Below are 13,193 nucleotides of genomic sequence, written 5' to 3'. Positions count from 1 at the left end.
TCCGGTGTTGTGAATGTGTCTGGAAAGATGGCGGTCAGCATCCGAGGCCGTCCTATCCGGAGTATACGGATGCGAGGTAAGATAGATTGGTTTCCATGAGCCACGGGAATCTGTGACTACTGAAAAAATGATGCTTTGTTATTGTGCTTTGTTAGAGCCAAAGCGAATTTGGCAAATGATGATGTGTGGTTTGCATTGACAGGACGGAATGACAGCGGGGAGGAAAACGTACCGCTCGATCTCACCAGAGGTAAGAGAGAGACAGAAGGAGGGCAACAACTTGTCCAGTACTTGTGAGCTAGCTGAATGATATTATTGGAATGGGACTTCATAACTGAAAAATACAATTGAAACGGAATACATTTAACGTATGGGAAACATTTGTATAAAAAGGCGTGGTCCAACAGAATGTATGACAATGTGAAGACTGTTCTCTTTGTGTCGCGTGGTTTCCTTAATGTTTATCTCAAGACAAGCCACATAACATTTGCTGCATGTACTGCTAACGTTTGTTGGCTTTAAAGATATGCTAATGCCCAGAAGTTGATGTACGTGTGTCCGAAAAAAGAATGCCAACCAGAGAGTGTGTTGTGCATGGCGTGCGTGCATGCCCATCATCTTTTCACTGAATCCGTGGTGCACGCACGTTTGTACAAAGTAGTCAGCATAGCAAACAAAAATATGGGTTGTTTTTAAAGACTATTGTTACTATCACGAGCGACTGCATGAGTTGCAATTGACAGCAAATACAAGAGTGTGCGCACTTGTTCTGTGACACCCACATAGGATGGGCATTCCTTTGGTGTAAACACGGAGACGATAGCGTGTTTGTAACGGGGCAGGGCCGCGCCAGGGCTAGTACCCCGCCGCCTGGGTCAATGCGGGTGGACTGCAGATCGATAATGGAATACAAATCACAATGGAAACATCAACAATTAACTCAGACAGTCAACTCGTTATGGATTAGCCTAGTTGGGTGTCTGTCTGGACTGTGCATGAATAGAATGGCTGTGAGTAGGCTACAGCGCCGTGTGTCGTGCAGAACGTCTGAATTGTTTACAGTGTGCCCATTGCCCTCTGTGGCAAACTGAAGAAGGCACTCGCTGAAACGCATCTGTGCAAATAAAAGTGAACTTATGCATGGTGCAGCCTCCCTCCTACTTTACTTGATCTGACTATTTAGGCCAGCACTATAATAGTTTGGAAAGATACACATTGAGTGAACCCTGCTCCTATTTTCCCTTCCATCCCTGTGTGGTCTGCCATCCGTCTTTCATATGATGTGTTTGAAGTAGACTTGTCTCCTCTAATGCAAGTGGTGTTATGTTCTGTGGAGGAAGGGGCGTGGGGAGGTTGAAGTCGAAGAGGAATGTGCAGTCCAGTCCAGTGAATGGAGACAGTGCGACAAGAAAGACGTGCAGAAATTGAGTTGGCAGGGGAATGCGTCTGAGTCAGCTCTGTTGATGAAGATTGCTTCTCTCGTGCCTTCTGGTCCCGGAATGCACGCTAACATTCAATCCGCCCGCTAACCCTTAGCCCTTCCTCCTCCCAGCCCCCTGGCTACGGGGAGATGTTGATGAACACATCACATTACAGACAAGACAAACTGTACAAGTGCACTTGGGTTCTTCTGTTTTTCACTTGACCAGTGATCAGTCTGAGTCTTTGTGTTGTCATAGTTTTGCATGAGTAACGTTAAGTAATGGCCCAGAATCAGCACGGCTGTGGCAAGCAGCAGGTCACCTTCTGGCCTCTGTCTCGGGCAGGGCTGGCTGACCCATGATCTTTGCGTAATTGGTGAACTGCGCTGGACTTCAAATGATTCACACACATCCTGTTTACCAGTTCTTGACAGCACTGTCAAGATGAACATCGAGACAATAGCCCCATACTCCAATCTCTGTAGGAGAGCATGGTCATTTGGCACTGAATGTCTCATACAATCCAGCTGCTTGAACCTAGTTGTGTGTTGACAGCTAAATATGAGTCACTTTCTCTTGGTGCGAGCACAGTTGTTGGTTTTGGATTAGGTGTGAGTGCGCTGACTCCTTCAGCTGTCTGCTTGTAGCCAGTGATTTGTCAGTGTTTGAGAATGGTTGGTGCTATTCTGAAGTTGGTCCTTCAGAATGGAGGCACCTTTATTTAGCTGCCCTGATCCATACTGTTGTTGTTTCCAGTTTTGTAAGCTTAGTTCCGGTGTCTAATGTGCCATTGTCACGCTCATATGGGCGCTGTAAGAACAGATGGGGCAGTTGGAGTTCAGAAGGTTTTGGAGGTAGGGGGGTCTTTAAAGTTAGGAAGTGGCATGATTGAATAATCTACAGGTCAAAGTGATGGTTCTTGGGGGAAAATCCTCCTAACTGGTCAAAGGAACACTCCACTTCCAGGTGAACACTTTTCTGCAGAGAGAGGGAGAGTGTGTAACTAGTTTATGACCAGGGTCATTTGGAGCATCTGATCAACTTGACTGTGTGCTGTTGTTTGTGTTGGCTGGCCACCGTGAGGCACATTACTCCTCATTACCCCCCCCCCCCCCCCTCCCCACAACAAAGGCCGTTTCAGTTCCCCCCCAACCTCCAACAAAAGGCCCGGCTGGTCAGACAGAGTATGGGGGAGAGATCCTCGTTCCACGTGGTGACATCACTGCATCCTCTCTGTCTCCCCGCAGAGCTGGCCCGGGTCCAGGCAGGAAGCGGCAAACGAGAGGAGGGGAGGGGACTGTTCACCCCACTTCACCTCTCTTCTCCTCCACTCCATTCACAAAGTCATGCAAGCAACACGCAGCCTGCTTCCGCTTCTGGGTTTAGTGCACCAGACACACACACACACACACACACACACACACACACACACACACACACAGAGAGACACTCACACACACACACCGACACACACAGAAAACATGGATCTACTGTTTCCGTTTGAAGATGATCAAAGAAAGACCCTGAGGGGTATGAATGAACTTACGAAGCCCAAAGCTTTTTTCTGTGTGTGTGTGTTTGGGGGGGCGGACATAGAAGGAAGAGGCTAATTGTGTTGCCTCTGTTGCTTACGTCTCCTTCGCGCCTTCCAGGGCTGGATTGCGTTGGGCTTCTTTGAAACAAGAACTATCCCAGATTTCCTCTTGAACCTGAGGGAAGCGTTGCACAATTTCCCTGAACCATACGTAGACTTGGCAGCCTAATTGCATGCACCTTTTGTTGTGCTGGTGCCACTGTTGTTGTCTGGATAGGGCCTTCACCTGAGATGGCACCATGTTTCACTGCCATGCACTGATGTTTCTGAGAACGATTATAAGTCTGAGGCATTTGCTTTCTTATGTCAGGCTTGCTAGCTCATGCTTTTTCAGACAGTCTCAGTGCCTATGAACATCATTTTTTCAAAAGTGCAAAAGTCATGCAAAAATTTCAGCAGGCAAACTCCACCTCATGCAGGGTCAACAGTAAGTTCTGGTGACCCTTATGACCATAACACACATACTGTATGCACACAGGTGAAAAACTCCTCTTGTGTGCTGCTCATTCTTCCTGATGAGGATGATAGTGGTGATGATGATGATGATGATGGTGGTGATGGTGTAGATGATTGACGGATGGCGTGTGACTAACAGCTCAGCTGTTGTTGTCCGCTGACCACCATGCCTTGTCAGTCAGCCAGTCCGAGTTCCCAGAGGGGGAAAAACATCCCAGACCAAAGTCAGATGGAAAGGCTGAGGGTTATTTTTATCCTCCCATCAGTAATTTGCTTTTGAAATAGTGCCATTTTTCTATGCCTGGAAGGTCACCACTATTTTGATCCTTAGTGTATGTTCTTGGATGCACATTATTTGTGTGTATCATCGCAAAAACAGGATTAGATCAACAGATCTACTGGCAGATCTACTGGCACAATAGACTTCCACTACCCAGCATCACTCTGCAGTCAGGTGTTTGACACAATGGCATGGGTGTTTAATGTTGCATAAGTGCTGTACTAACTGGGAGTTGTGCATTTTGTGCGTGTACATCTGCACTGAGATTGTCTTGTTTTTTTAGGGGGGGGCATCAGCCGAGTGCAACCTACCCATTATGTCTACATAAATAGGCATGGCTAAGCAGCATGCTGTCTTGTGATGTGTTGTCTGGGCTCATTTAGTACACTTGTGTCTGTTGCAAAGAGCTCCTTTTTAGTGCCTGTGCTTGTTGTAGCATTGGTAGCTAGGCCTGCTTCACTTGCACCGGCTGAAAGAGCTGCTGTCATGACATGGTAGTCTAGTCTTATAAAGGCAGAGATGGTGGGAAAGTGACATAGAGGTACCAAATTCATTAAGATTCTAGAAACATCCGCCATTCTTCTCACTGTCAAAATACTTGATGCGTCTCTGTGCACATTCTGTTGTGCTGAAGAGAGCAGAATGCTAAAATAGACCCCTGCAAACAACAATAACATTTTTGAATGCTGTTTATAAAGATGGCCATTTTATTTGGGATGCTTATAGAAATTGTCACGTGTCTTCTTTTTCCAGCCCATGACCAGCATTGTCTGCTCACTCTTTCCCTCAGTCTCCGATTTGATAAGATTTCACCTGGCATTTAATCTCCATTTTTTCCCTTTTACTCTTCCAGACCCCGCTGACAACCTGCGCGAAATCCTTCAGAATGTGGCGAAGCAGCAAGGCGTCTCCAACATGCGGAAACTGGGCCACTTGAACAACTTCATCAAGGTCTGTCTGTTCTGCAGAGGCATAGAACCACGCTCACAAAAAACACTGGCTTAAAGGTTCATGTGAGGCAGCCGAAATAAATAGCCTTTTTTCCCCCCATGTGAAGGAGTCTCAAAGAAGGAATCCCTGAACTATTTGAGTTCCAATTCTTCTAGTGTGTGTGTGTGTGTGTGTGTGTGTGTGTGTGTGTGTGTGTGTGTGTGTGTGTGTGTGTGTGTGTGTGTGTGTGTGTGTGTGTGTGTGTGTGTGTGTGTGTGTGTGTGTGTGTGTGTGTGTGTGTGTGTGAGAGAGAGAGACTAGGGAGAGCCTCAAGGGCCAGAAACCAGGCCATTTTCAGAGCAGTCCTCAGGAGAGCGTTTTCTTGGTGCAGTGTGAGCACTGCACCAAAATATCACCCTCCCACCCCCCCTCCACTCTCCACTGTGCCCCTAGCAGAGAGAGCTGAGCATCAAGCGCTTTATGTAATCATGTTCCTCTCCTCTCATTCAAAATATTTCATTGATGCTTGTGGGGGTTTGTGTGTGAGGAGGGTGGTTTTTCGAGTGGTTATCACACTATGGAGTAGAGAGAGAGAGAGAGAGAGATGATTACATCCACTCGTCTTGCTCTCAGGAGCGTAAAACTGTCGTCTGCAGTGCGCTACTGCCCAAGATGCACGCTAGACTAACGTGACCTCCAATTTCTTGGCTAAGGCCACGGCTGAGAGGCTGGGTAAACAGATGCATTATGGGTCCCTGCTGGCCCTGTAAGTGCAGGGTGACCTAGCTGGTGTGGGTCTGGTCTGGCCGGAGCATGAGAGGAGATAATGGGGGGGGCTCTCTCTCGTTTTCTCTCTCTCTCTTTCTCTCTCTTTCTCTCTCTGTCTCTCTCTCCATCTCTCGTTTCTCTTCTCATTCCCTAGTCCCTACTCTAACTTCATTGATCGTGAGCCCTAAGCTTTGCCTCAGGGTCCTTCGCTGATTGTGAGTGTGAGAATGCAGAGGTGAACATTTGTTTTCGAAAGGGCAAAGAAATAGCCCCAGAAATGTCCACGTGGGCATCAATGTAGAATGAATGTGTGTTTCATTTGCACTGCCACACGTGACACGACGATAAGTCAGAGTGGAGAGAGGGAGAGCCCGTGCTTGAGTACTTTGTGAGCAAGACCCTGATGATCTCTGAATGGTGGGGCTTGTCTCTAAGGAAAGGCCAGCTCTTTAGCAAGCACCTCTCTCACCTCATGGCCCTGCCCCGGTCACTGGGCTCGTCTGTTTGGAGACGAGAGCCCTGGGGCCGTAGTAGTGGCCTGCAGTGGACAGCAGACAGATGATGGATGAGTGGAGTGCAGGAGGCCACTGCAGAGGCCATGCTAACTGCTGGCCTCTGTGACTGCATGCCATGGAGGAAAAGGACAGAACACACACACACTAGCTTTTACTGTGTAGGTGATGCTGTGTTGCCAGATCTAGTAGCATGCAATAGCATGTTTACTTCAGGCTGTCATTTTGGTGGATTTGTTTGTTGATCATTTAAATGGACTTTGCTGATTATTTTGAATGCTTGACTGAATGAATACTAAAACCATTCAGGAGAGCAGAATGAAATTAGATAAGGCTTATATACTGTATGGATTGTATGCATATGTGCTCTTCTCAATATGGATATGCTATGCGTATTTATATTTCAGCAGGATATTAGGGCTGTAATGGAATGTGAATTCGCCTCGCTAAATGCAGTTTAAGCAACAACAACCCACGCAGCAGAATTACCATTATAGCTCCCTTCAATTACAAGCTGCACAGTGTTGTCAGTGGAAGCGGGCATTGTACCGCTTACAGTAGTGGTGCTTCTAACTACTCTCACCGCCCACCATAGGATTATGTTATTGTAGCCACCAGGGCTGGGCTCTGCTGTATTTAGAGGCTGTATTTATAAACGCCGTGTTTTGGTTTGTGCGTGGGCCGAGGTGAGTTGTGATTCAGCCTCGAATGGGAAGCTGAGTGTGCCTGAGTGAGCAGCAGTAACAGCAGCAGCAGAATGAGAATGAGAGTGTGTGTGTGTGAGTGTTGTTGAAGGATGTGCTACTGCAAGTTGACTTCTCCAGCCAACTCTAGTCTGCCCTTTTGTATGTGTCTAAGAAAGAGGGAGAGAGTGAAGGTCGTTGACGATGGCCTTGTCAGCACATGTACTGAGGCATGGTGTCGTCAACATGATGGATGTGTATCTGTGTTTGTCTCCCTTGCTGGCTCACGCTCAGCGGGAGTTGTTTGGTGACTGTGTGGCTCTCAGCAATACGGAATGTGTTGCAGTGATCGCATTGCATGACACATCTCTGTATAGTGGTTCTGCAGCATTTCAAAGGAACACTGGCTACTTGGCCAACAGATGAACTGCTGTTTTGTCTTTTTTTGCCAACTGTACTAACAACAGCAACAACAACAACAACAACAATGACAATGTTGACAGTGACGTATGTACCACTGAATGGACACATTCTCTTGTGTGTGTTTTTCAATCTATCACCACCTCTCCTCTCCTCCCTTTGGCCAGGCATACCTGTAGAGATGAAAGCAGAAGTGTTGACCGTAAACAATACAAATCAACTGCTGTTCCCACTGTTCAGCAGACACAGAAGTGAAAATGCACCACTTTTGTCATTAATCACAATGGTCACATCAATTTGATTTAGGGAAATGAAATTTAGTGGAACTGTTTGGTTTTGGTTTGGTTAGATTCAACCTGTGAAACGCTGACACGGGCAGATTCCACGGAAGAAGCACACCCCGGGGGTATTAGTACATGATTTAATGATAAACCTGGATAAGTTAACTCAGAGTGGTAAATATCAAAGCCCTATGGCATTGTTTTGATATGAGAATGAAGCCAAACAGCTCTTCTATTAGGAGGCTTTCTGAATTAACTGAACCAAGTTTGTCACTGAACCACATACTCGGATTACTCCCAGGCCTAATATTTTTGTTTATTTGATATGTATATTTATTTGAATATGTTTGTTTCTTTTTACTCTGCCCTCAGCTCCTCTTCAATGTAGGCCACTCCGAGGACAAGTTTGGCTTCACTTATGAAGAAATCATCATCTGGTGAGTCACAGCCCAGCTACAGTATGCTAGTGTGAGCCTCTCTCTCATCTCCTCCTCTCCCTGATGGTCTGTTGTGTGGCCGGGAGCTCTGGCCGTGAGAAAAGCTGAAGTGCTCTGTGGTCAATGCCGGCTGTTTACCTCTTGAGGATCCTCTAAATGTTCCTCTTCCTGTTTAATAATAGAAACAACACGGGGGCGCTGTGGTGCAAGTGGTTGTAGCGTCTCTACCGCATTCAGCTCTGTGCCCACAGGGGTTGAATCTGACCTGTGGTCATTTGCTGATCCCATCCCGTCTCTCTCTCCCACTCGCTTCCTGTCAGTCTCATCTGTCCTATCTCAATATGAAAGGCAAAGGTTTTGAGAAACCTCAAGAATAGAAATGTATTATTACAGACCGACCTCTTGAACCTTAGCTGCTTTATTTGTCCAAACACTATGCGTCTTCTTATTCTTCTGTTAAATATGGTGTACCACAGGAGTCTGTTTCGGGACCAGTTTTATTTAGCTAAATACATGAACCCCCTTGGTCATATTTTCCACTTATACCGCAAAACTTTTAAAGAATTAAGTTTAAAGATTTAAGTGGAAATTTGGTTTTGTCTTGTTTATTATTGTTGTTTTCATTTTTTTTTTTTTAAAGATACATTTCAATGTTGATACGGTCTCATTTATTGCTTTTAGACATTTTATTTTTGTTTTTGTTTATTCTTTTATATATGTAAAGCACTTTGTAACTTTGTTTAGCACTCTATAAATAAAGATGATTATGATTATGATGATGATGATGATGATTATTATTAGCATTGTTATACCATTGTAGTTTCATCCTGGGCTATCTGGTTGTGTGTTGTTTAGACAACAGCAAAACAGTGTCTCCTGTTGGGTCCAGCAAGGCTGCATACTTGTGTCTGGTTTCATCTTTTGGTTTGACGTCTGTGACTATGAGCGGTGGCCTGACGCTCTCTCTCCCCTGCAGCTTGCGGCTGGCCCTGCTGAATGAGGCCAAGGAGGTGCGTGCTGCTGGCCTCCGCGCGCTCCGCTACCTGATCCGAGACACCGCCATCCTCCAGAAGGTCCTGCGTCTGCAGGTGGACTACCTGATAGCCAGGTGAGACATATAGCCCATCGCCCCAAGCAACACCAGAGGGGTGGAGCTGTGGCGCATGCAGCAGCATTCCGACTACATAGTGATCTGAGTGCTCATCGGGAACAGTGGATGGATGCTGACCGGTGATCATTTCCCAATCCCACCCCATCTCTCTCTCCCACTCATTTCTTCCTGTCAATCTGTCACTACAACTATCCAGTCAGCAAGCATACAGACAGAATACTTCAACAGAAAAGGAACACCAGAATGTTTTGCCCACTTTACTTTGAGGGACACGTCCCAAATTCTCCTAACACGTTCACGTTTAGAGAAGACAGACTGTGACTGTGGCTTGTTGATTCAAGCACTGCCGCTGTTAGTTAACATGTCGTAAAAGGAAGGTCTGTTTGATATCAGGCCCTGGCGGTAGTTCAGACATCATTTGTTATTGCTGCACTTGCCAGTGAAATATCTCACTGCTCATGTCATTGTTGCGGTCTGTTGGTCAGAATCAGCAGCGGTTACTGGCTGCAACTGGACTAATGCTGTTGGAGCAGCTACCCCACATAAACAAGAGTGTACGCATGCGTGCACTGCACTCACACACACACACACACACACACGCACACACACCGGCACACACACACACACACACATCACTAACACCTCGTGATGTTAATGCCCGTAGAAGAATAGATCAGCTCATGTTAGGATCAGTGAGGCATGTGTGTGTGTGTGTGTGTGTGTGTGTGTGATATAGAGAGAGAGTGTGTGACAGAGAGAGGGAGAGAGAATGAGAGGGGGGCAGATCCTGTACAGAGAAACCTTTAGAGAGGAGTTGTTTTAGGTTAGAGGGAAAGACCATGAGCAGGAAGGAGGCTGGTAAAAATCTGAAGAGAGAGCTAGAGAGCGCTGAGTCTGTGCATTAAACGTTTTGTCTTTAGCCCAGGGGAATGGAGGTGCTGAGGACGAGTAGAGGGTTGTGTTGTATGGGGCATCACTACTGTCATCTACCTGCAAGTGCACAGCTACAGAGCCCCAGCTTACAGAGCGCTGCATCCACACTGCCTAGCACAGGCTAGCGCGACGTGCCACAGATTAACACAGCACCGCTTTGTGTAAGGGGGTGTTAAACACACGCACACACACACGCTCGTTCAAGTAGTTGTTACGTCACCTGTTTACCTGTGTGGAAGAGACTGTTCCAAAGGGGAACTGTTGGGCGTCTTGACTTTATTTACACTCCCGTTGCCCCAGGTTACTTTTTAACCAGTGGTCAAGAACTGCACAGTTCCTCGTTTCTCACCGACAAGAGCCATTTGTTTTGTCAATAATAAGCATGGCTTTGTGTTGAATTCACCAAAAAGGCATACTTGTTTTTATACAGATACAGAACACCTAGCATGGCACAAACAAAACAAAGGTCACACTGACAAACTGATAACCTTCCTCATAATGTTAAATGTGGAAAACACGTTATCACTGATTAGGTGTAATATTACAAGCGTAATATTAGTGGTGCACGGGTCGGGGTTTTTATAACCCGCAGATCCAATCCGCCCTGCCCCGCCCAACCCGTGTAAATACGTTTAACAGCGACTCAAACCTGACCTGCAAATTCCGAATTTTAACGATAAGTAACGTGGTTGCATCAATATCATGTAGCCATGATGATGTTACTTTACTTCACAAGACATTCATGAAGGTTAACAAATAAATAAATGCAGTAGATGTAGCCTTGTCTAGAACAGACTAGGCTATATTAAACTGCCTATTGCATACTGTAGAAGCTGATTTGGACTATCATCTGCATAATAATTTTATTATATGGATAGACTTTCTCTCTCCAAGAGAGACCTCTCCAATGGGATATTTTTGTATCCAATCAACTGTGGTGTACATGTATGTATGTACAGCATCCTTAACCATATTGATCTTTTGATGAGGCTGCACAATTTGGGGAAAATATGTAATTGGGACAGATATTACAATTGTATGATAATCAGTTCAATATTCCAAAGTTTGTTATTTGTGATTTGTGAGCAGTATCCTAGTGCATGAGAGGCCATGTTAGGTGAGCTTCACTGTTTGCCACACAAGGAGGATGTAAACTTTGCAGGTGTGACCAGAATAACCAATGGGACAGAGTTGTGAGCGGCGTGATTAATGGCAGCCATTCAAATTGCATTTTGATTCCAAATGAATTGTGTAGCCCTACTTTTGATCTTTGACCTGTTACCGTATTCTCCTTTGTGCAGGTGCATAGACATCCAGCAGAGCAACGAGGTGGAGCGAACACAGGCCCTGCGACTGGTGCGCAAGGTGAGTCTGCAATTACACACACACACACGCACACACACTCAGTCTGTTCATATCTTGCCAGAACACACCCAAACCAGCAGTTGATCTGCAGTCTTGTAGAGACTGTGTTTAGAGAAAAAATGAGGCCAGGAAGCTTGGAAATGGATGCTTTCGGTTTTTTTATTTGCTTATTCCTATTAATCTAACAATTGAGAATATTGTAGGATAAACATAGAATTCCCCTTGTAACCTCCACAGCCTGTGAAAGTTGAGTTTGGGTTATTTACACGATTACAGGGGATTGATAAATGTTCCCCATTGTACCATTGGAATTCTCAGGAAACAATTGCAATCGGCCTCTCTGTTTTGATAATGCTGCCGTCAATAAAGGAGTGTTTGTTTTCGTATTTTTCTGCAAGACACATGGATTTCCTGTGTGTGTGTGTGTGCGTGTGTTTGTGTGTGTGTGTGTGTGTGTGTGTGTGGGTGGATGGGGGGTTGCTGGGTGGGTGTTTTTTTTTAAACAATGCACCCTTTGATCTGAGCGGCCTCCTGCCTGCATTCAGTTAAAATGCAAAAGAGCAAAGCTCTCCCCCTGCGTCATAACAAAATGTCTATAATTCCAAGGTGTTATGGAAATGATGGCAGGAAGGCAACGCCTTGTAATGGAAAAAGACACATTTTGACCCTCACTGCTACAGTATGTCATGTATGTTTTGCTGTAGAAAAGAGAAATGGGTGGGTTTATATGGAGCAGAGATGTCCAAACAACTTGTTCATCATCAGTTGCTTTTTAATAGAGTTTCTTAGTGATTTGCACCAACAGAGAATTTATGTTTGAGTTTTATGTAAAAGATTTCGACCATTTCATTTACCCAGCAATCCTATTGAGGCTTAAACAAGATCTCATCAGGTCTGTCTCTCTCTCTCCCTCTCTCCCTCTCTTTCCCTCTCTCCCTCCCTTCTCTGTGTAGATGATCACTGTGAACGCTCTAGTCTTCCCGAGCTCAGTCACTAACTCCCTCATAGCCGTGGGCAACGATGGACTACAGGAAAGAGATCGCATGGTGCGAGCGTGTATAGCCATCATCTGCGAGCTGGGTAATCGCACTTGTTCAACTACACACCCACACCCACTCATGCACAGATATGCGCAAATATATGCAAAGAAACTAGACAGGCACCGACAACCACGCACGAATGGAGTCCTCAAAGGGTCACTCTTCTATGGTGGGAATGTAGGTTTTTAAAAAAAAAAAAATTTTACGTAATACATTGTGAAGAATCACAAAAGTATGTTGGGAGGGAATGCAGAAATCTTTTCCCACCTCAGACAAACAAACAAAAAATCGCACCATGTCCCTTCTGGGGTTCCATACACAGAGACGTATATTAACGAGTGTGAATTGTCTGTGTCTGTGTCTGTGTCTGTGTCTGTGTCTGTGTGTGTGTGTGTGTGTGTGTGTGTGTGTGTGTGTGTGTGTGTGTGTGTGTGTGTGTGTGTGTGTGTGTGTGTGTGTGTGTGCGCGCTGGCTGTAATCCGTCAGCGCTGAAAAACCCGGAGGTGGTGGCCCAGCGGGGCGGCCTGAGCACCATCCTGAAGAGCGTCATCGACTGCCAGCTGAGCCGCATCAACGAGGCGCTCATCACCACCATCCTGCACCTGCTCAACCACCCCAACACGCGCCAGTACGTGCGGCCTGACGTCGAGCTGGAGGTAGGAGCCCAGCCCATGGCACAGGGTCGCCCCTCTACGCTGCCTCACCCAATGCCCTTTCACACTTGATGTTTTGAAATTGAAAGTGGCTGTGTTAAACGGTAGTAGTGATGGCTGCAAAATTGCAATCAGAAGCGATAATTGTGTTGTTTCCTAACTGCAGATGAGGTTGATTATCAATTTGTAAAAGTTAGGCGAGGTAGGAAGTAATGTTGGTACGGTAATTCTCTATCAATGTGATTGGTTAGGCTGGACCAATCATTTTAAAGTTGAAGTTATCTGTTGCAATCACTTGGAAACCTTCCA

General features: G+C 45.9%; 1 protein-coding gene across 4 annotated transcripts in view; it reads left to right on the top strand.

Moving 5' to 3' along the window:
• Positions 1-12: 12 nt before the first annotated feature.
• The window catches only part of LOC134100721 (rapamycin-insensitive companion of mTOR-like), a 50,494-nt gene continuing 37,313 nt past the window's right edge, over positions 13-13,193 (top strand). For all 4 annotated transcript variants that reach the window (XM_062554109.1, XM_062554107.1, XM_062554110.1 and 1 more), the window contains exons 1-8: positions 13-76; positions 203-250; positions 4,605-4,702; positions 7,718-7,782; positions 8,759-8,890; positions 11,128-11,191; positions 12,145-12,271; positions 12,718-12,887. In XM_062554109.1, the coding sequence (XP_062410093.1) occupies positions 28-76; positions 203-250; positions 4,605-4,702; positions 7,718-7,782; positions 8,759-8,890; positions 11,128-11,191; positions 12,145-12,271; positions 12,718-12,887 (753 nt within the window). In that variant the 5' untranslated portion in view covers positions 13-27. The remainder of the gene's footprint in view (positions 77-202; positions 251-4,604; positions 4,703-7,717; positions 7,783-8,758; positions 8,891-11,127; positions 11,192-12,144; positions 12,272-12,717; positions 12,888-13,193) is intronic.

The sequence above is a fragment of the Sardina pilchardus genome, chromosome 14 (assembly GCF_963854185.1).
Source record: "Sardina pilchardus chromosome 14, fSarPil1.1, whole genome shotgun sequence".
NCBI lineage: Eukaryota > Metazoa > Chordata > Actinopteri > Clupeiformes > Clupeidae > Sardina > Sardina pilchardus.
This window is presented reverse-complemented; position numbering and strand designations above follow the sequence as displayed.